We start from the raw sequence: 24,122 nt of genomic DNA on the forward strand, positions 1-24,122 counted from the left end.
ATGCAGCGTGAGCAGCTGTGGCAAAGGTGCCTGGGTTGCCATCTGGGGCATCGATTGGAGGCCTTGCCAGGAGACAGATGCAGTACCCCCACGTGAGCACAAGGGTCTGCCTTGGGCCGCAGCAGCAGGATGGGAAGGGAGGTGGTCACAATGGGGAGCTCTTAGGGAGTGAGGAAGGTGGCCAGTGAGAGAGGGGGAGGTGTTTGGGGTCACTGTGGGCGATGGTCGCAGACAGAGAAAGCAGGTGAGGAGTCCAGGTCAGAGGCAAAGCTCATCAGTCCAGCTTTGGCAGTGTGCAGATTGGAGGTGCCTGTGGGATGTCCACAAAAAAGCCAGGGAGAGCTGGGTGCACGGTCTGGGGGCTCTGCAGAGGGGCCTGTGGGTGAGTTTGGTACTTTGAGCCACAAGCAGGGATTATTATTAACTAAGTTTACATAGGGAGCTCAGAGACGTGATGTTACCTGATCACATTTACACAGCCCTCAAGCGGAGCTGATGCCCAGATATTTGGATTTCAAGCTCTGTGGTGCCAAGTCCAGTGCTAATCCCTCTGCCCCAGGGCGCCCCAGCTTCTGCAGGGGAGGGAGGTGGGAAGAAGCTGGCTCCTAAATAGGTTCAGTCTCCCCTTCCTGGGCCTCCTGCCTGAAGTTCCGTCTGTCCAGAATTGTGCAGCGCGGGCACGTCTGGCTGGCGTGGAGATGCTGAGAGCTGGGAGTGACTCTTGGTTCTCAGGAACCACAAACCTTCCGCTCACTCCGGCTCCGCGCAGTCAGCGAATTGGTGGTTGTTCACGTGAGGATTTCAACTAAAGCTCCACCATTCTAGAATGAAATGAGCAGAGCTGAGGTCACCAAGGCCCAGCACAAGGGTGTCCCAGGCCACCACCTTGAAGAAACCTTGCTTGGCTCCAATAGTCACTTCTTTGGAGAAGGGTGCCCACCTCCCTTCTAAAGCAGCCCTTCTGGGTTGGTGTTTGGCACAGTGGTCGTCGCCACTTGGGATGCCCCTCTCAGAGTGCCTGCTTCAAGTCCCAGCTCCTCCACCTCTGATCCGCGTCCTGCAAAACACACCCTGTGAGGCAGCAGGTGGTGGCTCAACTGCTTGGGTCTCTGTCACTCACGTGGGACACCAGATGAAGTTCTGTGCTCCTGGCTTCAGCCTGATCCAGTCCTGGCTGTTGCAGGCATTTGGGGAATGAATCAGCAGATGGAAGGTCTCTCTTGTGTCTGTGTGTCTCTCTACCTTAGAGAAAGGGGCCAGGGGAGAGAGAGGGAATCAGGCCTTCTCGCCGACTCTCTCCCTGGGTGGGTGTGTTTGCACATGTGTGTTGGCCTCACTCTAGACCAGAAGCTTCCCGACGACCTGGATGGATCTATTTTGTCTGCCTGGTGTGTTTTCTGGCTCACATTTGTCAAGTGAAGAAATAAATGCCCACCCCCAAGATCCAGGCTTGGGACCACACAGGGCAGGTGCCGCCTCTTGTCTTGTGTTCCCAGCTTGCAGAGTGTCACATTTAGGGGGAAGGGTGCGCTAAGAGATCGCACCCACCCCACCCCAGAAATAGATGATGAAAATGCCTAAGACGCGGCTGCTCTCCCCAGCACTGTTCTGTGCCCCAGCCCCTTCCTTCCCAGGGCTAACATAGCATCAGCTAGATGGGCTCTGGCTGTCAATTTCCCATCCTAGCTCTGGACACCACACTGTGGGGAAAGAAATTCTGGACGTAGTGACTTCTCTCTCTTCTTCCCCCAAACTTCCCAGCCTTCTCCAGCCTCTTAACTGTGTGCTCACCTTCCTCTTCTACTATTCTCAGGCTGTAGTCGAACTCTTTCTGTGTCAGTCCACTTGGGACACACTTCCTGCCGTGGCCAGGCACTGGGCCAGGCTGAGGAGGGCTTACCTGGTGAGCCAGATCTGCAGCCCACCCTCCAGTTCTCGTGGGCGACTGGAGAGAACTAGTCCACAATCCCAGTGCGGAAAGAAGCCCCAACTCCCTGGGGAACCTGGCCAGGGCTTGGAGGTGGGACTTCCGTAGCAAAGCAGCGGAAGGGGCTCTGCGTTCTCCTTGCTGAGCAGGGAAAGACGCTCACAAGGAGCAAGTGCAGAAGCAAAGGCACACTCAGAAAGCGCCGGGCAGAGGGCAGGCATTTGGCACGCTTGTCATGACATCGCTTGGTGTTGGAGTGCCTGGGCCCGAGTCCCAGCTCTGCTTCCAGTTCCAGCTTCCTGCTGATGCACACCCTGGGAGGCAGCAGGTGATGGACCAAGGGCCTGGGTCCCTGCCATCCATGTGGGAGACCTCATTGGGTTCTAGGCTCCTGGCTTTGGCCTAAACCAGCTGTTGCAGGGATTTGGTGAATGAATCAGTGGATGGAAAATAAATAAATACATTTTAAAAATTATGGGAAAGAAAATAGAAAGATCTGGGCACATGTGGGCAAGGACCGTTGGCTGTAGAACCTGGGAGCTGAACCTGCCACAGCAGGTGCAGGCTGATCCTTGAGGCTCCTGAATGATCTCAATCCCCAGGCAGCAGGGAACCATTGAGGACGCATGAGCTGGGGAGGGGCAGCCGCTGTGCTGTGCTTTAAGAAGGTGAACAGAGCCATGAGGAGGATGCTCTGGGTAAGGGAGAGGTAGAGGCAGGGAGACCAGCTAAGGGCCTTGCCTCAGTGGAGGGAGCCCAACAGGAGGGCTGTGGCCCTGGCTGGACTGAGCCCATCCAGGGGGATAAGCAGAGTCCCCTCTGACCGTCCCTGCAGCCTGGGGTTGATTTGCCTTTCCCACTTTTTTTTTTTTTTAAATGCAAAGTCGGAAACTCACACACAACAAGGGCTCTGGGCTCCTCTCCTCCTGCCTGGCCTCCTGGTTTGCTCCATACCCCTGTCCTTCTGCTGGGTTCCCGTATCTGGACCCTCACCCCCCAACCCCCATCTCCGGCCCAGGGATCTCTCTTCTGGCCCAAACTGTGTTTTCAGACACCACCGTTGGGGACCAGGGAACTGCCGCCGAGCGCTTGGCTCGTCGGTGAATTGTACAGCAGCACTGGTTTACCCTCAGGATTTGCCTAGCACCAAGGCACCTGCTAAGTAAGGGAGCGCTTGCTGCTCCCCGCGGCCCCACCCACACCAGTGAACCGGTCGCAGGCGTGCTGAGGGCTGGAGTATTCTCCCAGCTGAGAGAGGATCCGTGAGCCCTGTCTGTCCCACACAGCTGCTCCTGCAGAAGGGGAGTCCCTTGGGGCTCCGCTTCCGTCTAGTGCCCCCCATCCACATGGCACTCAGGGGAGGGAGAGCTCAGATCCGACTGGGGCACTGTGCTGAATCGCCTTCGATTTGGAACACGGAGCAGCCCATGCGGGGAACTCTTTGTGGGAGGGTGAGGAGTCTGAGACTCCGGTTTTCTAGCACCTCCAGGACTCTGCACAGGCAGCTTGCAGTTGCTGGATGTCCCCAGCGTCCGGGAGAGGCCAATGGTCCAGGCGACTCCCAGTTCCTGCTGACTGGGGGGGCGCTTCCCGGAATTAACATGGATGAAGCCGGCTGGGCCCTTCCTGGGGTGCAGGGCTTGGAGAACCGGAGCCCGCGGAGTTCTGCGCCTCCGCAGCGCAGAACGTGCCATGGGACAGTCGGTCGCCAAGCTGATGGTTGGCTGCAGGAGCCAGGGCGCCCAAGCCATCACTTTGATCCGGTTCTCTCCTGGGGTCCTCTCCATCTAGGACGCCGGCGACCTCGGACTCCAAGGGTTCTGCGAGGGCGTTCTCGCCGCGCCGCCTCCTCCCCCAGCCCCCGCACTTTTGTGCGCTCCCGGGCGTAGGGTGCGCGCGGCGTGGTGGCGGCCGTGGCAGGTTTCCTTAGACCCTAACTTCGAGTTGCTTTTTTCCCCCAGACCTTTTCCCTCGGCCTTTCAGACAAGCACTTTTCTAGAAATGTGAAGGGAGGTGGGGCTCAACTCTTTCCCACGATGCGAGAGCCGCGCGGGTCTTGGCGACCGGGGAGGGGGGGAGCAGTAGCCGCACTGAGGGGCCACAGTCACCCTCCTAGAGGACCCCCGGGAGCCCGCAGTCCCTCCGTGGCCATCGGGTTTGGCCCTGACCCTACTTTCCCCGGCTGCCCCCACAGCACCTGGCTGTGGTCGAGGAAGTAGACAAAGCCGGCAACGCCAACCTTCACCGGGTTTGAGACAGAGCTGGGTCTCCTACCAGACTGACAGGAGACTGGACCAATCACCGCAGCTCTTCCCTGCGCTCCCGGGTCACCCGCAGGCGTGGAGGGGGTCGGCGGCTTGATCTCGCGGGTCGAGTGGCCTCCGGCTTGACGCTCGTGTCCTGCACCGCGCGCGGAAAGCCCCAGTTCCCAGGGCCGCCCGCCGTCTCCTCCCGGCCGCTCCACAGCCGGCTGCAAGCTTGGCAGCCATCGGAACCCGTCTGCCCTCTCCTGTCTCCCTGTCTTGCTGGCCCCGGCAGCAGGTCCCTCCTTCCGCACCCCGCTGCCGGAGCCCGTGCACCTTCTGAGCCCGGGGTGTGGGGGTCTCTGCAGCTGCGGGGTCTCTGCAGCTGCGGGGCCCGCAGGAGGCAGGCCGTCGACGCTTTCTCCGCTCTTCCCGCTCTGGAGCCCCCACAGGACTTTATTTATTTAGAATAAGTTTTTCCCTGAAAAGATAATATATAAAAATGGTTTTTAAAGATTAGAAAAGAAGGGGGCCGGCGCTGTGGCATAGCGGGTTAATGCCCGCCGGTTCTAGTCCCGGCTGCTCCTCTTCTGATTCAGCTCTCTGTGATGGCCTGGAATGCAGTAGAAGATGGCCCAAGTCCTAGGGCCCCCATGTTGCTGTGGATTCGTTCTGAGAGGAGGAGCGTGGTGGGGGCAGGAGGCACGGAGTCACCACACAGACCTCGGGAGCTTGGTGAAAGCAGGCCAGAGGCAAGCAACCTGCAGACTCGTTTATTTCAGTTGGTACAGCAGCTTAAATAGCCAAGGCAGCCAATCCGGTCAAGGGGCGGTCTATGCCCTAACCAATCACAGCCTGTTGCCAGGCAGTTTTCGTTGCTAGTGGCCATCTTGGCATGGCCTTATTCCACCACATTTCCTCCTTTTCGTTTATTTTTGAGTAACAGGAGGCATGGTTCTTGGCCACACCATTGTTGACCCCGTTTCCATGTGGTCTCCGTATGTGGCTGTGCCTGTCTTAGGTCTTAGGTTGTCCCCCAGGGGATCTTACCCATCGTTGACTAACCTGCCCTCAAAACAGAGACCACAGGAGTGCTTGCTCAGGTGGGAATGAGGAACAATGGGAATCAGGAATGGCATGACCGCATGCAGGCTGTGGGTCATTCGAGTGGCTGACTGGAGCTAGTGGGGTATAAAGCAGTAGCGGATGTGGCTATGGGCAGTTCCTCAGGGTAGGATGATAGGGCAGGTGCATCCGCTAACAAGGCGGGCTCTCAGTCTTGGTCAGCTGGTTCTGGTTGACTGTCAGTTGCAGGCTTGATGTTTCTGGCTGGTACCCAAATGGGCTGTGCTGCATTCTCTGGAAAGACACAAGCATATCCTCAGCCCTTGGTTAGCAGAAGCCTTTATATAGGCGTTGGAATCCAGGGCCTGAACTCTGCATCTGCTCCGACATTAATGGCAAACATACGGGTGGAATGGGGTCTAGTAGCTGCCCTGAGAGCCTGGGGTGCCTGGGGACTGCCACAAATGTGGGGATCCTCACTGGGTGCGGATGGGATGACTTCGCATGGGTTATTGCCTCCAGGTCATCTAAGTTCATGCCACGGGTATTTGGGGGCTGGCTGACTAGGCATTGCTGCGTTGTCTGCTGTCATGTCATTTTCGCTGTCAGAGCTCTCTCTCCCTAAGTCATCAACTGTTGTCTGTGAGGAATAGGCCTGGAGTGACAGGCCCTTATCACTCACAGATTCACTGTGTTTGAGAGGGGGTATCTTTCCCATGTTTGAGTGTCTAAGAGCGGCACGCCACGCCAACTCTAGCCAAAGGAAAGACACACACAGCACTGCTGCCATAACAAAGCAAATTCCTAGCACCTCAGTGGCTGATGGCATTCTGCAGGGGTTCTCTACCTTAGAAGAACAGACAGTGGTGTATCAGATCATAAGTATGTCCTGTGCTTAGTAGGGGACTTCCAGGGGTCTCAAGGCCGTATGCCCACACAGTGTCTCTGGGGCATCACCTCTCTTGCGTGAGGGAAGATGACTTGGTTCCGAATTCTGGGATGATCGGTCCCTTATGTAAATTCGCCAGGCAAACGGAAAGTAAAAGGAAGAGCCAAGAAGCGGCATTATGCTTCTGGGCGGTGTGTGCCTAACCTGGGGTCACTTTGACTGAGGACAAGGACAAAGACAAGGACAAGGAAGGGGGCGTAGGAGGGAGTTTTGTGCTCACCCTCACAGAACCGAACAGCACACAAAACACCAAGGGGCCTACTTGCTGAAATCAAGGGGGGACCTCACCGAGTCCGACACGCTGTCTCTCAGTCATGTTGGCACACCAGATGTTGAGGTTGATTTGTTCTGACAGGAGGGGCATGGTGGGGGCAAGAGGTGCGGAGTCACCACACAGACCCTGGGAGTCAGATGGAAGTGGGCCAGAGGCAAGCAGCCCACAGACTCATTTACTTCTGTTGGTACAGCAGCTTAAACAGCCAAGGCAGCCAATCCGGACAAGGGGCGGTCTATGCCCTAACCAATCACAGCCTGTTGCCAGGCAGTTTTCGATGCTAGTGGCCATCTTGGCATGGCCGTCTCATTCCACCACACCCCCACACCTCTGTGGGAGACTCGGAAGAAGCTACTGGCTCTTGGCTTCGGGTTGGCCCAGCTCTGCGGTTGGGGCCTCCTGGGGAGTGAACCAGTGGATGGAAGACTTCTCTCTCTGCTTCTCTTTCTGTAATTGTGCCTCTCAAATAAATAAAATCTTCTTTAAAAAAAGTTTTCAGCAGAGAGAAGACAGAGACAGATGCCAAGATTGTGGAACCCCATACGGTCTCCCACTGGGATGGCAAGGCCCTCTGGGGTGGGCATTAACAGGAGTAGGGGCAGGGACTCCAGCCCAGACCCTCTGATGTGGGCTGCAGATGTCCCACGTCTCACACGTGCACCTGTAATCACTTAATTCTACTTTCCCACTAATCTGTTTGAGGTGCCCTGGTGCAGTTGGTCAAGTTCCACTTTCACCCACCGATCTCCCTTGCTCCCGCCTCAGAGGCCATCACCTCTGGCCACCTTTCGGGGGCTTTCCTTCCATCCACAAACAAGCCGTGTGTGCCTTTCCTGTGCCACTTGAGACAAAGCACCTCCCCGATGGCCCTGGCTGTGCATCCCCCTTCTCTCACCCTCAGGACTCCAAGTGTGGCCTACAGCACAGCAGCCAGGGCACCAGGCAGGAGCTTGTGGGAAATGGGGACCCTTGGGTCCCAGCGCAGACCGCTGCCCCAGATCTGCACTTTGACAGGGCTCCCAGCCCACCCGACTGCATGTACCTGGGGAGACGACTCTAATACGCCTCCCCTTCCCTTCCCTCCCTCCCTCCCTCCCTTCCCTGTGGTGCAAGCTCACCCCTTCCCCCCACTACAGGTTTTCGGTCAACCCGTGCAGTGTGGTTCTAAGTGCAATTCAGCCGGACTTGGGGGTGGGGCGACCAGAGTCAGGAGGGGGCTGGGCTGAGCTCTCTGCACCTTCTGCCACCTCCACAGCCTGACCCATGAGCGTCCCACCATTGGTAGCAATGCGGAGGACTTGATTCTGTGGGAGACTCACTTCCTCATGTGGGAAACAGGCACTCAGGGGGTGCTGAGCTGCACCTGGGACAGGTGAGGAGGGCGCCAGGGCTGCGGGGGTTGCAAGGGCCGCTGTGTGGTGTGAGCCGGTCACTGCACCTCTCTGAGCCTGGGTTCCTCCACTTGTGAAATTGGGAGGTGGGGCATAAGAATGACCTCCTTTGGGGCCAGCGCCCCATATGGGCACCAGTTCGAGTCCCTGCTGCTCCATTTCCAGTTCAGCTCCCTGCTATGGCCTGGGAAAGCAGCAGAAGATGGCTCAAGTCCTTGGGCCCCTGCACTCACGTAGGAGACCCAGATGAAGCTCCTGGCTCCTGGCTCCTGGCTTCAGCCTGGCTCAGCCCTGGCCACTGCAGCCACATGGAGAGTGAACCAGAGGATGGAAGCTCGTTTTCTATCTCTCTGTAATTCTGCCTTTCACATAAATAAATCTTTTAAAAAATTAATCACCTCCCTGAGCTGTTGTGAACATGACGCCATAAAACCATAGCCAGTGCGGGGCACAGGGCCCTGCTGATGACAATTCTAGAAGACTTCCTGGTGGCGCTGCCTCCTGCTGGCCGCTTTCTGTAGGATGCGCGGGTGCGGAAGGCCGTCTGGCTCTCGGGCCCGCCTTTCTCAGAGGCGGCTGAGTGAGGGGTGAGATGGAGCTGGGCCGGGATTCCAGCACAGCCTTTCCCCAGCCTTGGCCGAGCGGCAGTCTCCTCGTACCACGAGGCCAGCATCCGGGCTGATGCTCAGGGCTCTCCCTGAGCCTGCAGGCAGCCATGACTGCGCAGGGCTTGGCACAGCCCCCGGTGCACTTCTTTCTGCGCAGAAAAGCAGGAGGCCCCAGACCGGGTGGTCCTTGGCGCTGTGCGTCACGGTTCCCGTTCCGGGTCCCTTGTAGATGCGCACTCTGAGTGCAGCTTCCGGGCTTCGGGCCGCCCTGGCGCAGCCCCCTCACCCCCAGGGTCCTTCCCGGGGAATCCCACTCCTTGAAGGTATACAATCCCGATAGGGCCTGCTGCTTTTGTCTTTGCGTAATGATTTTTTCTTTTATAGAATTGCATTTGGACTTTTTCAAAAGTGTAATAAATGCCCTTGAAAACCATTCAGCTCTCGTCTTGGTCTGTTTCTGAGACTAGCTTTTGGGTTTTGTGTAAAGTTCTTGGAAAAACCCATCTTGGAAATGGAGCTTCCTCCAGGCTCCATCCGGCTAGGGGATGCAAGTCCTCTGCCACCCTGGAGGGCACTGGTTGGTGCCAGCTGCGGCCAGGAGCTGCTGATTTGATACGAACCCGTGGAGAAGGGGAGGGGTCCAGGGCATGGAAATCAGTCTGATCTGCTTAGAGCCGGAGGCCGGGCCGCTCACCTGCGCAAGGGAAGCAGTACTATTCGCCGTCAGGATCCGGAATGGCCCGGGCACGAGAGGTCTCGCCCCTTCCCACGCCATGCGTGAACGTACGGGAGAGTCTGGGCATAGATACGGAAGGGTTCCTTAGCCGTGCGGTTCTCCTGAGCTGTGGTGATGGCGGAGCAGCTCGGCCCGCGGTCGTCCCCACCGCGTGCTCTTTCTCTTCGCTGATCCAGATGGAACCTTCTGACCAAAAACGCTTGGGGAAGAAGCCGCCCCCGCCCTTCCACCACGGAAAGGAATTGTAATGAGGCTCGGGAACCGCCGTGGGGGTATAGCTCAGTGGTAGAGCATTTGACTGCAGATCAAGAGGTCCCCGGTTCAAATCCGGGTGCCCCCTCTCTGACTCGGGTCTTCTGTTTTACTGCCCTGGTGCTCTCCTGAGCACTGCCGGAGCAGGAGCCCCTTCCCCAGCGTTTTGCAGGCGGGTTCACTCGAGTGTGTCCAAGAGTGAGCAGAGCGGAGCAAGTCCCCCGGAAGGCTGGATCCAAGCGGTTTCCCTCCTGCAACCCGCATGACGTTCTTCCTACCCTACCCGTCTGTTGCTCACGGCTGCAGAAATGCAGAAATAACCGCCTCCAAGTCGGAAACGTGGGGTTTGTAAGCTTCCATTCCCGGGGCGCCCAAGCCTCATCTTTTCCGAGCTCGGCTCCGCGCCTGCGTGAGACACACTAAGAGGCCACCTGCGCAAACTCACCAGCAGAGGGGGTATAGCTCAGTGGTAGAGCATTTGACTGCAGATCAAGAGGTCCCCGGTTCAAATCCGGGTGCCCCCTGCCGAGTGTTTTGAAACACGCGTTTTTCTTTTTTAAACCTGTGGTTCCCCCCTTCTCATCCCGAACAGTTTTCTTAGAGTGGTCTCTTTTTCTTCCTCTATGCTTTAACATGTCCTTCGTCGCCTGCCTGGGCAGAAGAGATGCGATGTGGCCGTGCAGAAAAATGTGGCCCTGGTCCGCAGAGTGGCCTGGGCACGCGGTACAGACGCAAATTCCCCGCTCCGGCCTAGCGCCCTAGAAACGCGGGGCGGGGGGCCCGGAACTCTTTAAACAAGCCCCTCCAGGCGATTCTCGGGCGCTCACGTTCCAGAGGCTGGCCTTTTTTAACAAACGCACCCGCACGTCATTTACTTCTAGCGTTTCCAAGCAGCTGCTGCTCCAGCCTGAGCCCTGATTAAGAAACCCTGTGAGACAACCCGCGCGGCACTGGCGTGGAGTTCCAGCCTGCGACCTCTTTTACCTTGACCTTCGGGAAGGAGGACGCCAAGACTTGGTAGGGGAGACAGCACAGCGGGTGCGGGCCGGGACAAGCGAGGGAAACGGCCGAACGCGGGCGCTGCAGCTTCGCCACGCGGCCGCTGGAGGGCAGCAGGAGGCCGCCGCCGCCGTCAGCAGCCCGTTCCCGGCTCCGCAGGGCTGGGGCAGAAGCCGGACTTGGGGAACTTCGCGGGCAGGCCTCGCCTGGTCCTGCGGGCGGGGCGAGGGTGGAGGCTTGAGCGCTGGAGGAGGCGAGGTCGGGGCGCCCCCCGTTCTTAGTCCCCTTTTTGACCGCTGCGCCCGGGAACCGGCCTCTTCCAGCCCCCGCGGCGCCCACCCCGTGCCCACCCCGGTGCCTCCTTCTGGTTGCTCTCCCGGGGCGACTTTCCTAACCCGAGACCCCAGTCCCGCGGAAGCCAGGGCGCCCGGCGCCCCTCTGCCAGCGCCCTGCGCCCCAGCTCCTCACCTTCGCCGAAGTAGGCCAGGGCGGGGAAGAGGCGCCTTCGCGTCCTGACCTGATTCCCTGCTGTCTATTAAATCGCTTACATTTTGGGTATTTTTATTCTGTCCTGGAAGTTTCGGAAAAAGAGATGCTGTCTCCCCAGAGCTTGTTATAGGCGGTGGCAGGTGGGGCGAGGACGTCCTCGCTCCGGGGTGGCCTGGGGTCCCCAGGGGGGAGGGTGCTTCGACTACTTTGCGGGGGCTCCGGGTCACTTCAGAGTCGGGGAGACCCGGGCCCCTGCCTAGGCGAGCGCCGCAGAGATAGAGGAAGGCGAGTTAGACGGACACGCAGGGGCACGAAGTGGGGGGCAGCCGCGGGAGGGGGCGGGCCTCTGCTGGGAAGAGGCGCTGGGGTCCTGGGGTGCAAGGGGAGATTCCTGCTGCGCAGGGGGAGCGAAACGGCAGAACTGCGAGGGACGGCCCAGAAAGTCGCGTGGCGTGGACGAGCGGGGACGGCGGGAGCCCACGGCCCAGGCAAGGGGCGCCGGTGCCTTCCCGCGGCCGGGGTCCCCTGCCCCCCCCCCACCTCCGGAAGGTGCGGGGGGAAGGGAATGAGGCCAGGGCTAAGTGCGGGGCAGGGGCGGCTGATGCTGTTGAGGGGGTCTTCAGCCCACGCCTGTCCTGTCTCCTACTCCGCCTCCTGCCCCGCGTAAGGAGCGCCTCCGGCTCGCGGGTGTGGGGGGGAGCTCCCGCAGCGCCGCGCCCCCTGCCCCGCCCCGCCCCCGCCCCCCAGCCCTTCCCGGCGGCCGCCGCCGCCGCACCTCGCCCGCTCGCCGCGCGCTTCACGCTCGCCGCCGCCGCCGCCCGCTCGTCTGGCCCCGCGCTCCGCCGCCCATCGCCTCGCTCCCCTCCGCCCTCCCGTCCCGGGGGCCGCGCCGCGCGAGCCAGGGCCGGGGCAGCGAGCGGGCCGGGGGCGGGTCCTGGCACCCACCATGCGGGGCGACCTCTGGCTCCTTGTGCTGGTGCTCAGGGGGGCTGCCCGGGCGCTGAGCCCCCAGCCCGGAGCAGGTAGGACCGGCTGAAGTTGGCCGAGGTGGGCCAGGGGGCGGGAAGGGGCAGGCCGGCAGGTATGGGCTTGAGCGTAAGGGAGCAGGCTGGCCGGTGGGAGGCCAGGGCGCTGCGGGTGCGTGGGCAGGGACCCCGCGCTGCCCTTGAAGGTGGCGGCTTTAGACTCTTTCTGCCTCTTCCCTGCTTCCTTCCCCCCCCCCCCCCCCGCGGAGGACCCGGGCCGCTTCTGAGTCAGATTTGGGGGCTGAGTGGGAGCAGCCAGGGGGGTGGTGCAGACCCCGCGTGTCTCCCTGGCAAGGGCAGTAGGGTCCGCCTCGCCGTGGAGAGGCTGTGGGCCCAGGAGGCAGCGACTTGCCCCTCCTCCCGCCGCCGCCGCTGGGACCCGCCGTCCATCCGTCCCTTCTGCTCTGCCCTGGGGGCCTTTGGTCTTGAGCCCCTGAGCCTGGAGATGCGGATTCGGCGTACCCCCTGCCCCTTCCGGCAGCTCTCCAAAACCAGCCTTCCAGCTGGGAGCCTTCTCTGGGACCGGCCCCGAATCCCTCGTGTTGTAGAAGGAGGACCCTTTTTAACACCAAGTTCTCTGCAGCCAGACTTTCTCTGGAGTCAGGGAGAGGGGCACTTAGCAGCCAGGCCCTTGGCAGAGAGAACTGGAGAGACAGAAACCCGGGCCGGCTGCCCCGGGCGCTCCTCCAATGGTCGAAGGAGGCAGTGGTTAGGGGCTGCTGTGTCTCCAGGGTGAGACAGGCCGGGCTTCCTGTTGAGAAGTGTGTGGGGGGTGGGAGGGGAAGGGGCTGATGGTGGAGGTGAGGGCGGAGAGCAGTGGAAGCTGCTGATGCAGCCTTGGCTTCTGGTCCTACCGTCTCAGCTGCTGTGTGACCTCGGGCAAGTTACTTTCCCTCTCTGGGCTTATTTCTGCACTTCTAAAGTGAGACTGTTAGTAACATTTGAGATTTTTGGTCATGAAATTATGAGAGTTTTTTTTTCTGTTAATCATTAAAAATCAATGTAAATAAGAAGGGATTGGCCAGGCTGATTTCTGAGGTTCTTGGCAGCCCCATGTGGTGGGCATGATTGACTGGTGGGCATGACTGGGTTGAGGGAGGGGTGTGAGCTGACGGGTGGGTGAACCATGAGAAGGTTGGGAAGGGGGGGGTCATTGGTAGCAAGGAGGGGCTGGAAGACGGTGGCCAGGGGTCCTCCGGGCTGGTGGGGACCTGGGAGGTAGCTGGGACCTCCCTTGCCTTGAGGCACGTGGGCTTGTCTGGCAGAGCCTTGAGCCTTCATCCATCATTAGAATGGGAGCCGGAGAGGTGCGCGCCCCAAAGATAGGCAGCAGAGAGAGAGATGGACAGACAGACAGGAAGATGGCCTTTGGGCGGGGGGCACCGAGGATCTGGCCTGGGGGAACTGGAGGCCCCTGGAACAGAGGTAGAAGCAAGAGGCAGCCGGAAGTGTCCTGCAGGGGAGTCGTGGGAGAGGCCAGTGCCCCTGCCCGCTTCCTGCTTTCTCCTTGCCCGGCGGGGACCTCTTAACAGGCTGACCCTAAAATTCGCACTCCTCTCCCTGGTCACCAGACGGCCCCTCCCCACCCTGCAGCCAGCCCCTCGAGTTCACAAGGGTCAGCTCGAGGGTCACCTCCTCCGAGAAGCCAGCCTGATGGCTCTGTCCCGAGCAGCCCCAGCCCCAGCCCTTGGGTGTGTCCTACACGCTTCAGAGCGCTCGGCACCATCGCACAGGACCCTGCTTGCGCCTTGCTTGCCCTGTGTGTGCCACCGAGCCGACTGGGCTGGCACGCCTGCTCTGGGTGCTCTCCCCAACCCAGCACCCAGGGCCCGGCACACTGGCGGGTTCTCAATGAATGAATGAGTGAGCAACTGAGGGACTCAGAGGGGTCCCAGACCCCAGACTGTCCCTTCAGAGGGAAAACGCAGACAACCGACTTCTCCCTGCCGACTTCTTCTCCCCTCCCCGCCCTGCCTCCTCGTGCCCCAGGCTAGGGTCCTGCGTGGGAGCCTGCCCTGTAATTAGGAGGCAGGGCTTCAGCTGGAGCCTTCCCGGGGCCCCCTGGAACGTCAGTCCACGGCGGGGCCAGGTGACCTTGCGCATGCTCAGTATACCTTCTTTGGCTAAGGACTCAAACCAAGTGGCGGTTTCGTCATCCCCATTTATAGATACCTGGGGCTGGGCACTGCTGGTCACCCCCAAGTGCCTGTGTGGTTCAGCTCACCTGAAGTCGAGTCCTGCCATGGACTGGTCATGGGACTTTAGCCGGTGCCTTTGTGTCTTTATGCCTCAGTTTCCCCATTTGTGATGGGGATCTAAAACTAGGAAGGATGCCATCAGGATTAAATCGGTTGTTGTGGGTACAGCGACTTAGCCCTCATGTTCATTACCACTATTGGTATATGACTGCCCACTGCACTGTCCCCTACTGGGAGCCGTGATTGACCAAATGAATGCGTGAACCATCAGTCTGTGTTCTGGAAGCCTCTTGTGTCAGACAGGTGGACACTCTTGAGTGTCCAAGGTGTGCTAGGAGCATGGAGCATGGAGCCCTCCAGTGGGAGGCAGAGGGGGCAGGTGAGTGTGGCACACGGGGGGAGGGCCAGGCTTTCAGGAGCCCCGCACAGGCACTGGGCACTCTGCCGGGCAGGGCAGGTGGAAGCAGATATGGCCTAGGCTGGAGGGCGAGAGTCAGGGCCGGGCCAGGGTGGGGCCTGTTCCTCTACGGCCTCCCTCTGTCTCTCCCCCTGCCCTCTTTCCTGAACTCCCTGTGTCTGATGCTGGCGCTGAGCCCCGGGTGGTTTTGTTTTTTTTTTTTTTTGGCAGGCAGAGTGGACAGTGAGAGAGAGAGACAGAGAGAAAGGTCTTCCTTTTGCCGTTGGTTCACCCTCCAATGGCCACCACGGCCAGCGCGCTGCGGCCGGCGCACCACGCTGATCCGATGGCAGGAGCCAGGTGCTTCTCCTGGTCTCCCATGGGGTGCAGGGCCCAAGCACTTGGGCCATCCTCCACTGCACTCCCTGGCCACAGCAGAGAGCTGGCCTGGAAGAGGGGCAACCAGGGACAGAATCCGGCACCCTGACTGGGACTAGAACCCGGTGTGCCGGCGCCGCTAGGCGGAGGATTAGCCCAGTGAGCCGCGGCGCCGGCTGAGCCCAAGGTTCTTAAAACCTCCTTTGGGTTCTCACTCGATGCTCATGGCAGCCTGTGCCGTGGGCAGCCGTGATTGCAGCCCCATTGTGGTCATGAGGAAGTTGGGGCTTAGGGAGGTAAGCGGATGGGTCCCGTGTCTCACAGCTTCTGAGTGGCAGGCAAACCCCGGTGTCTCCTCCTCCATCACCCCAGCCCTGGGCTCCCCTCCTGCCCGCTGCCGGCGCCTTAGGGCCTCCTGCAGGCAGCCCGGTGGCCTCAGGGTCCGGTCTGTGATGGCTACACACCTGCAGCACCCCAGTCTGAGCTGGCTGAGCCTTTTCCACAGCCGCCGCTTCCCTGCTCGGGCTCCTGCCAGGCCCTGGGCTGCTTGCAGGGGCACCCAGCACAAACAGTGCTGTCTCCCAGGCAGCCATGGTCCCGGCCCCAGAGCGCATGCCAGCTCTGGTGTAGGTAGGCTGCCTTCCCGGCTCGGGGCTCGGGGCCATTGGTGGGCGGCCGGTAGGCACCCCGGGGAGGGGCTTGGAGACTGCCCTCTCCCGTGTTCTCCAGGAGCATCTGGTTGCAATTAGGGGCAGAGGCGCAAGAGGCGCCAGCTGCCAAGGATGACTTAATTGGATAGAATGTCTAATGACGAGGCGGAGCCCTGGGCCTGTCCTGGACAAGCCTCGTCCCAACCTCTGTCCTTGCTGCCTCCCGAGAGTCACCCAGCACCGGGTGCTCTGTCACCGTGCGCTGATTAGAGCCTGTTGTTCGCCAGGCACTGCACGTTTGAAGGGAGTGGAGAATCCCGGGGGAACTCAAGTCTGGCCGGGACACGGGCACACAGTGGTACCTGTGGGTGCACGTCCAGCGGCTCCGGGGACTGGGCTGGGCCCAGGCAGAGGCCGAGGAGGATCGTGACAGAGTGGGCCCAAAATCTGATGAAAGTCCAAGTGGGGGCCGGCGCCGTGGCTCACTAGGCTAATCCTCCACCTAGCGGCGCCGGCACACCGGGTTCTAGTCCCAGTTGGGGCGCCGGATTCTGTCCCGGTTGCCCCTCTTCCAGGCCAGCTCTCTGCTGTGGCCCGGGAGTGCAGTGGAGGATGGCCCAAGTGCTTGGGCCCTGCACCCCATGGGAGACCAGGAGAAGCACCTGGCTCCTGCCTTCGGATCAGCGCGGTGCGCCGGCTGCGGCGGCCATTGGAGGGTGAACCAACGGCAAAAGGAAGACCTTTCTCCCTGTCTCTCTCTCTCACTATCCACTCTGCCTATCAAAAAAAAAAAAAAAATCCAAGTGGGGACTGTCTGATCCACCCATCTCGTGGTCTGTGTCCCACGGAGAAGCTCCGCGTGCCCAGAAAGTGTGGCAATCAGAACGACAATCCAGGGCACGGCTCTGGGGACGTGAATCTTTCTGAGATGGAAAAGGACAGTGCCCGAGTCGCTTAGCATTCAATCAGCAGCCTGGAGGAAGTGGCGTCTGGGGCCGGCTGCTGCACGGCTCCTGTGGGACCACGTTGCCGTCCTGTGTCTGTGGCAGGCGCTGACCATGCCAGTCTTTCCTGCTAAACGGACATGGGGGCTTAGGATTCTTCTCAGTGAGCGTAGTCCTGGCTGCCGCTTGCCGACTGGAGACGGCGTTTGAGATGAAACCTGCCTGTTGTCCTGGAGGACAGCTGGGCCCCTTGTCTGGTGGGGAAAGGGACTCGCTCGGGGTGTTCGAAGGTGGCAGTGGGACTCAAACAGGGCTTCCCGGTGGGCTCGGGGAGGGAGCAGCTTTGTTCCTAGGATTTATTTGGCAGTGTTTGGAGACACTTTCCTCTCACAACAGCGAGGGCTTGGCCAGGCCACACTCAGTGCAGGCCTTCCCCGTGGACAGCAGGGACCCTCCCCCAGGGAGCGCGTCAGCAGGAGGGACCCAGGCTCAGGCACTCTGACACGGGATGCGATGTGGGTGTCCTAGGCATTGGCTTAACCCCCACACCAGGCACCAAACACCCTTGGAGACATGCTTTTTTTTTTTTTTTAAGATTTATTTTATTTGAAAGTCAGAGTTACACAGAGAGAGGAGAGGCAGAGAGAGAGAGAGAGAGAGAGAGAGAGAGAGAGGTCTTCTATCCGCTGGTTCACTTCCCAGATGGCTACAACGGCTGGAGCTAACCAGGAGCCAGGAGCTTCTTCCGGGTCTCCCAGGCAGGTGCAGGGGCCCAAGGACTTGGGCCATCCTCCACTGCTCTCCCATCCACTGCTCTCCCAGGCCATAGCAGAGAGCTGGATCAGAAGAAGAGCAGCCGGGTCTTGAACCGGCACCTATATGGGATGCCAGGGCTTCAGGCCAGGTCTGTAACCCACTGCGCCACAGCGCTGGCCCCATCTGGGGCATTTTTCAACTGGAGCAGCCCCGGGGCTGGGACCAGGACTCCACTGCGGCGTGCGGGTCAGGGATAAGTGCTCCTGGCCTCTGTCGTGGGTACAGCCCCAGGATGCTAAGTGTGCAGGGTAGCACCCCAGCCCCGACAGATGATGATCCAACAAGAACCACCCAGGTGAAAGACAGGCAAAAGGCTGAGGTAGACATTTCTCCAAAGAGATGTGTGTTAAACCCTGGAGACATGCTCCCATCACTGATAGCTAAGGAGTGCAAATGAAGACTGGCGTGTGGCTCAGCGGGCGAGCCGCCGCCTGCAATGCTGGCAGCCCATGGCGGACTGCCCATTCCAGTCCCGGCTGTTCCTCTTCTGATCCGGCTCCCTGCTGACGTGCCTGGGAAAACAATCTAGGATGGCCCAAGTCCACCCTAAGGTGTGGGAGACCAGGATGGAGTTCCTGGCTCTTAGCTTCTGCCTGGCCCAGCCCTTGAGGGAATGAACCAATGGATGCAAGATCTGGCTCTCTCTCTCTCTCTCTTTCTCTCTCTGTCATTCTGCCTTTCAAGTCAATAAATCAATCCTAAAAAAAAAGAAAAGCAAAATAACCAGTGTTGGTGAGGATGTGGAACAACTCCAACTTTTGTGCACTGTCAGTGGGGGTGTGAACTAATGCAGCAGTCAGTTCACCTCAAAGTTAAGCACAGAACGACCCTGTGACAGCAGTTCCACTTCTGGGTATCCATTCAAAAGGACTGAAAACAGAGCCCTCAGGGAGATATTTGTCCACCTGTGCTTTTCATTGTGTTGTTCACAGTGGGTGAAATGATGAATGGATAAGCAAAATGTGGCGTGTCCACGAAGGAATACTATTCAGCCTTGAAAAGGAAGGGGACTCTACCATTGCCTACCGCAGGGGTGAGCCTTGAAGACATATCTCACGTAAACTAGACAGTCACAAAAAGACCAGTCCTGTGTGAGTCCACTTAGATGAGTGCAGTTAACACCGCTGAACTGTACACTCGTAAATGGTTAAGGGTAAATTTTATGTGTATTTTGCCACCATTTTAAAAATTTGGGGCAGGGGGTGGAGAATTATCCTGTCCAAAATGGCAATGAGCCACTGTGACATGACGTCAGCATCCTGCGCGAGCCCCGGTTCCAGCCCCGGCTTCTTCCCTTCTGCCCCAGCTCCCTGCTATGGGAAGGCAGCAGAAGATGGCCCCGGTGCTTGGGCCCCTGCACCCGCGTGGGAGACCCAGAAGAACAGGGCTGCTGCCATTTCTGGCAGAGAAATAAGGAACTGGTTTGGAAGGTTCTAGAGCAGCGTCTCTCAGTCGCAGAGCTCACTGAGTCCAGGCCTTCTCAAGTCTCCCCTGGGGGTCTTTTGGGTCTTATGAACCGCCCAGGCCATACCATAGAGCGATTACATCACTTCTCCGTGTGTGGGGTCCATGTGTCAGGGCCTCTAAAGCTCTGGGCGATTCCAGTGCTGAGGTTGACAGTGATCACCGTGGAGGAGACCACTCTGGCCTTAAGACCTGCTCCCTCCCTCCCCCGCCGTGGCTGACTCTGCTCTGAGGCCGGTCTCCTGCTCTCAGCATATGTGGGCCGTCTCCTGCCCCGGTGCCCCGGGCGTCCCCAGGGTGGTGAGGGCACGGGTCCCGGCCTCTGCAGAGTAAGTGGGCTGGCTCCCCCTCCCAGATCTCCACTCTGCACATCCGGCGCTCAGTTTTCTGTTCTCTTCCCCCAGGTCACAGTGAAGGTCAAGGCTCCGGATGGGCTGCCAAGGAGACCACGCAGGGCTGGAATCAGAGAACCCGAGAGAGCCCTGGACAGGTGTCAGGGTCACACAGGACCCAGCTGAGCCAGGACCTGGGTGGGGGTACCCTGGCCATTGACACACTGCCAGACAACAGCACCAGGGTGGTGGTAAGTTCCAAGCACCATGGGGTGGGGGGTGTATGCCAGGTACCCGGTGTGCACCTGTCCTGCCAGCAAGTCATGCATGCTTTGGAGCTGGCCCTGGTGGTCAGAGTAGAGAGGGATCCCAGGGGAAGGCATGGAAGCAGGGCCCAGATTGGGTCATCAGGTCATAGCCCCTCAGAGCTTCTGGGGCTGCCCATGTCCTCCTGGACCCAGGAGGGTGAGTGCACAGCTTGGACACGTGGTTCCTGACACTGGACTCCTGCCACCTAGGGGAGACAAAGCTGCAAGTGGCATCAGTCACATCCCCACCGCCAGCTTGAGCCCTCCCCCGCCTCGAGTCTGCTCCACCCACAGACTGGGGGACCCCAAAGGGGCAGAGGCTGCAGAGGCACAGGCCAGGTGGAGAGAGCAATTAGGGTGCAGCTTCTGGAAAGACCTTCTGTGCCCAGGGCTGACGTGGGGCTGGGGGTGTAGGGAGTAGGCAGCTCGGAGCCTGGAGGAGGTGCTGTCCTGGGAGGCTGGGTCCCCGGGGTGTCTAGGGGTAAATCCAAGAGTGTGCTTTTCTGGGAAGTGTGCGCATCAGCCAGGATGTGCATGCACGAGTGTCTGAATGTTTTCTTGTGTTGGTGCGTGCTTGTGTGTGCACGAGTGTCCGGGTGTTTTCTTGTGTTGTGTGCGTGCCTGTGTGTGCACGTGTGTCTGGGTGTTTGCGTGTGCTGGTGCGTGCCTGTGTGTGCACGTGTGTCTGGGTGTTTGCGTGTGTTGCATGTGTGCCTGTCTCTGTGAACGTTTCAGAGCTTCTGTGATGGGGGGTGGTGTGTAGTGTGTCCCTGGGCGTGGGGGAGGTGCCTGGGGCAAAGAGGTAGAGACAGAGAGAGATCTTCCATCCATTGGTTTACTCCCCATATGGTCACAGTGGGGAGCCAGGAGCTTCATCCAGGTCTTCCATGTGGGTGGCAGAGGCCCAAGCACTTGGGCCATCCTCCGATGCTTTCCCGGGTGCATTAGCAAGGAGCTGGATCAGAAGCGGAGCAGCTGGGACACAAACTGGCACCAATATGGGATGCTGGCATCACAGGCGGAAGCTTTTCTTGCTCTGCCACAACACTGGCCCCCTATCTCTTTGTTTCCATGAGCGTTTTCTTTAAAAAGTCCATGCCAAAGGTCAATGAGGTCACACAGTGGGTGGGTATTAAGCTCCCACTTGGGACACCCACATCCCATATCCGAGTGCCAACCTTGAGACTCAGCTAATCTGTTTCCAGTCCAGTTTCTGCTAATGCAACCCTGGGAGGCAGTGGAGGATGAGTGCTTGCATTCCTGCCACACCTGCGGGAGACCCGGATGGAGTCCTGGCTCCTGGCTTCAGCCCCAGCTGTTTTGGGCATTTGGGGAGTGACCCAGAGGATGGAAGATATCCCCTCCCTCCAGTCTCTGTGACTCTGCCTTTCAAGTAAGCAAATCGGAAAAGGAAAATAAAAGACCACACAGTGCTGACCGAGTACAAGGACAGCAGTCCCGCCCCCCTTCTGACCCCTGCTCCTGCCGCAGCCGGCGCCCTTGAGAGGTTCTCTCGGCCTCACTTCCTCATTTCCAAGTAATTTGCCTGCCCCCTGCCTCGTGATCGTGGTCGTGGGGTGCAGGGTTGTCTGGGGACGCCCGTCACGGCGGGTGGAGCTCTGGCCGCTCTGCCCGGCCCCGAGCCCCCGAGGCTTTCCCTGGGCTCTCGTCTTTGCGCTCAGTCCGCACGATCCACTTTCTGCCACACAAGTCCCGTGCACCACAAGCGGGTGTCACTGTGTCTGGGATAATTTTTGTTTTCCCTTGCCACTCCCCCAGCCCACCCCACCCCCACGCACTTAATTGGCCGCCTTACATGGCTGCGTTGTCCGTCGTCTTGCACATCATCCGCTGCCTTCCAGTTGAGGTTCCCGTGTGCTCTGGGTCAGTTCTCTTTCTTCCCGCCTAGCCTCTCCTCCAGCCTGGGCCGCCTGCCCTCCCTTCCCCTTCGTCCTTGGACCCTCGGTCTGTCTGTCCTCTCTCTCCCTTGCGGGCTGCCTTGTTCCCTTGACCTTGAGTCTTCTGTGTCCTGCCGCACCCTTTGTTTGTGTGGCCTCCTGAGACAGCGCGCACAGGAGGCCGAGTCTCTTGGGTACCTGCGCCTCTGAAGATGCCTTTGTTCTGTCATCTCACTTGATTGATGGTTTGGCTGAATATAGAACTTGAGGTTAAAAATAAGCTTCCTTCAGAAGTTTGAAGTCTTGCCATTCTCTTCCGGTGTCATCATGTAGAGGTTTGGTGTTCTTGTTCCTGACCTTTGTACCCCCCACCCCCACCCCTCCACCCTCCGCCACCTTCTGGAAGCGTTCAAGGTGCTTCCTGTCCCCCCTTCCCCTTCCCTGTGCTCTTAACTCACACTGGCTCCATGCCTTTGCCCGTACTGGTTATCCAAGGACTGTGTTTCAGTCTGGAGACACACCTCCACTGGTTCTGGAAATTCTTTTCTTTTTTTTTTTTTTTTAAGATTTATTTTATTTATTTGGAAGGCAAAATTATAGAAAGAGAGAGAGAGCTTCCATCCACTGGTGCGTTCCCTGAATGGCCTCAACTGCTGAGGCTGGGCTGGGCTGGACTGCCACTCTCACATGAGTGGCAGGAGCCCATGTACCCGAGAAATTCTCTGCCTGCCCACCCGGGCGCATCAGCAGGGAGCTGGATCGGAAGCCGAGCAGCCGGGACTCAAGCCTGCGGCACCACACTGGCCCCTGTTTGATTTCTATGATGCTTTTCTGCCTCCCATTGCCTTTCCTTCCTACGATTTCTCTCCGAGAAACACTGTGTCTGCAATTATCCTTGAATTTTCTTCTCGCTTCCATCGTCCATTTTTTTCCTTTTTTAAAAAATTTATTAGTTTGTTATTATTGTTTCACTTTCTATTTCTACTACTGTATTGCTCATTTTAAAGACCTCTATTATTCTGATTATTTTCTTTTTTAATCCTCCTGTTCTTGTGTTGTGAGTGAAAGATCTCTCTCTGAGGATGGCCAAAGATTTTCAATTTGTTTTTGCCCTCTTCATCTTTGTTACTGATTTTTCCTTGTACCTCAAGCTCTGAAATGACTTTGCACTGTGGCAGCGCAGTGCCATCCCATATGTGCTCTGGTCCAGCATTCCATATGGACTCTGGTTCGAGTCCCAGCTGCTCCACTTTTTTTTTTTTTTTTTTTTTTGACAGGCAGAGTTAGACAGAGAGACAGAGAGACAGAGAGACAGAGAGAAAGGTCTTCCTTTTTCTGTTGGTTTACCCCCCAAATGGCTACTCGTGCTGCGCTGATCCGAAGCCAGGAGCCAGGTGCTTCCTCCTGGTCTCCCATGCAGGTGCAGGGGCCCAAGGACTTGGGCCATCCTCCACTGCCTTCCTGGGCCACAGCAGAGAGCTGGACTGGAAGAGGAGCAACTGGGACAGAATCCGGTGCCCCAACCAGGACTAGAACCCAGAGTGCCAGTGCCGCAGGCGGAGAATTAGTCTAGTGAGCTGTGGCGCCGGCCCCAGCTGCTCCACTTCTGATCCAGCTCTCTGCTATGGCCTGGGAAAGCAGTGGAAGATGGCCCAAGTCCCTGGGCTCCCACCCGCGTGGGAGACCCAGAAGAAGCTCCTGACTCCTGGCTTCGGATTGGCACAGCTTTGGCCGTTGTGGCCAATTGGGGAGTGAACCAGCATATGGAAGACCTCTCTCTCTCTCTCTTTCTCTCTCTCTCTGTTTGTAACTCTGATTTTATTTGAAAAATCAGTGATAGCAAGAGGGAGAGGCAGAGAGACACCTTCTATCTGCTGGTTCGCTTCCCAAACACTGGAGCCATCTCCAGCTGCCTCCCAGGGTCTGCATTTGCAGGAACGTGGATGGGAAATGGAGGCAGGACTCGAAGCCGCGCACGTGGATGTGGGTCGCTGCATTGCAAGCAGCAGCCCGGCTTGCTGCACCACGCATTGGCCCTGCTCCTTTCTTTATTTAAAACGTCAGCATTTTGTTTATCAACGTATCATCTTTTTTGACAGTCATTTCAAATTTGCCTTTAAAATGTTGCATTACAACTTCTTGGTGCCTTCCTCCGTGTTTTGGCTCCGCTGTACCTGTTGTGAATGAAGTGCCTGCCGCCCTCACCTCACCCTGGTCCAAGCCCTGGGGTGGCCCTGCAGGGAGCCTGTCCACTCGCGTCCCGTTCGGCTCTGTCTTCCCCATCCTGGAGGACTGAGGAGCAGGACAGCTGGGGTGGGATGGTGGAGTGGAAGGCCACGGAGGAAAGGGGCGCCACCGCGAGCCCCGGAGGGCGATGCACACCCCTGGGCGCTCGATCCCGGCTCTGAATGTTCGCGTCCCCGCGTGCGTGTACCGAAACCACATTCCCAGTGCTCCAGTGTCACCTGTCCTAGGAAAGGTCACTGGAATCATACAGCTGTAGCCAGGCCCTCCCTGGCTGGTCTTCCCCCTGCGGTGTTTGTGGCTGAATCGATTCCCACGGATTCCCTGTTCCTTTCCTGGTGGCTGTGAACACGGTGTGAACCGACTGGTTTGAGAGCCTGCTGTCAACTCTGCGGGCTTCTGGAGGCCCGCCTCGGGGGCGTGTGAGCATCCTGCCGCCGCCTTGTTTTCCAGAGTGAGTAAGCCGGTTCACATTCGCCCCAGCTGCGTGTCACGGTTCTTCCAGTTTCTCCTCCTCATTGCCAACATGTGTTAC

At 58.8% G+C, this 24,122-nt stretch overlaps 1 protein-coding gene, 1 long non-coding RNA gene and 2 other non-coding genes across 7 annotated transcripts in view; 3 read left to right on the top strand and 1 right to left on the bottom strand.

The window, feature by feature from the left end:
• Positions 1 to 4,902: 4,902 nt before the first annotated feature.
• On the bottom strand, positions 4,903 to 9,417 carry LOC108178556 (uncharacterized). Of its 2 annotated transcripts, XR_001795298.4 has the most exons (3): positions 9,152 to 9,417; positions 6,473 to 6,532; positions 4,903 to 5,529 (listed from the first exon to the last, which is right to left on the bottom strand). It is a non-coding gene; the product is annotated as an uncharacterized LOC108178556 (long non-coding RNA). The 2 variants fall into 2 exon arrangements; XR_016224163.1 differs by lacking the exon at positions 6,473 to 6,532 and having other exon boundaries at positions 9,152 to 9,373.
• A 44-nt stretch (positions 9,418 to 9,461) lies between these two features.
• TRNAC-GCA (transfer RNA cysteine (anticodon GCA)) lies at positions 9,462 to 9,533 on the top strand. Its single transcript has one exon. It is a non-coding gene; the product is annotated as a tRNA-Cys (tRNA).
• A 364-nt stretch (positions 9,534 to 9,897) lies between these two features.
• Positions 9,898 to 9,969, top strand: TRNAC-GCA (transfer RNA cysteine (anticodon GCA)). The gene has a single exon. It is a non-coding gene; the product is annotated as a tRNA-Cys (tRNA).
• A 347-nt stretch (positions 9,970 to 10,316) lies between these two features.
• PLXDC1 (plexin domain containing 1) overlaps positions 10,317 to 24,122 on the top strand; it is a 46,276-nt gene continuing 32,470 nt past the window's right edge. Inside the window, exons 1-2 of one of the 3 annotated variants that reach the window (XM_089318077.1) lie at positions 10,317 to 10,462; positions 19,210 to 19,388. Coding sequence is in view for 2 of the 3 variants with exons in the window: in XM_070060762.2 (XP_069916863.2) it covers positions 11,880 to 11,955; positions 19,210 to 19,388 (255 nt within the window). In the remaining variant the exon portion in view is untranslated. Of the gene's footprint in view, positions 10,463 to 11,678; positions 11,956 to 18,270; positions 18,375 to 19,209; positions 19,389 to 24,122 lie in introns of those variants that run through there. The other 2 variants (XM_070060762.2, XM_008271394.5) reach the window with 2 other exon arrangements.

This window comes from Oryctolagus cuniculus, chromosome 17 (genome assembly GCF_051225735.1).
Source record: "Oryctolagus cuniculus isolate XC-2025 breed Fujian yellow rabbit chromosome 17, ASM5122573v1, whole genome shotgun sequence".
Classification (NCBI taxonomy): domain Eukaryota; kingdom Metazoa; phylum Chordata; class Mammalia; order Lagomorpha; family Leporidae; genus Oryctolagus; species Oryctolagus cuniculus.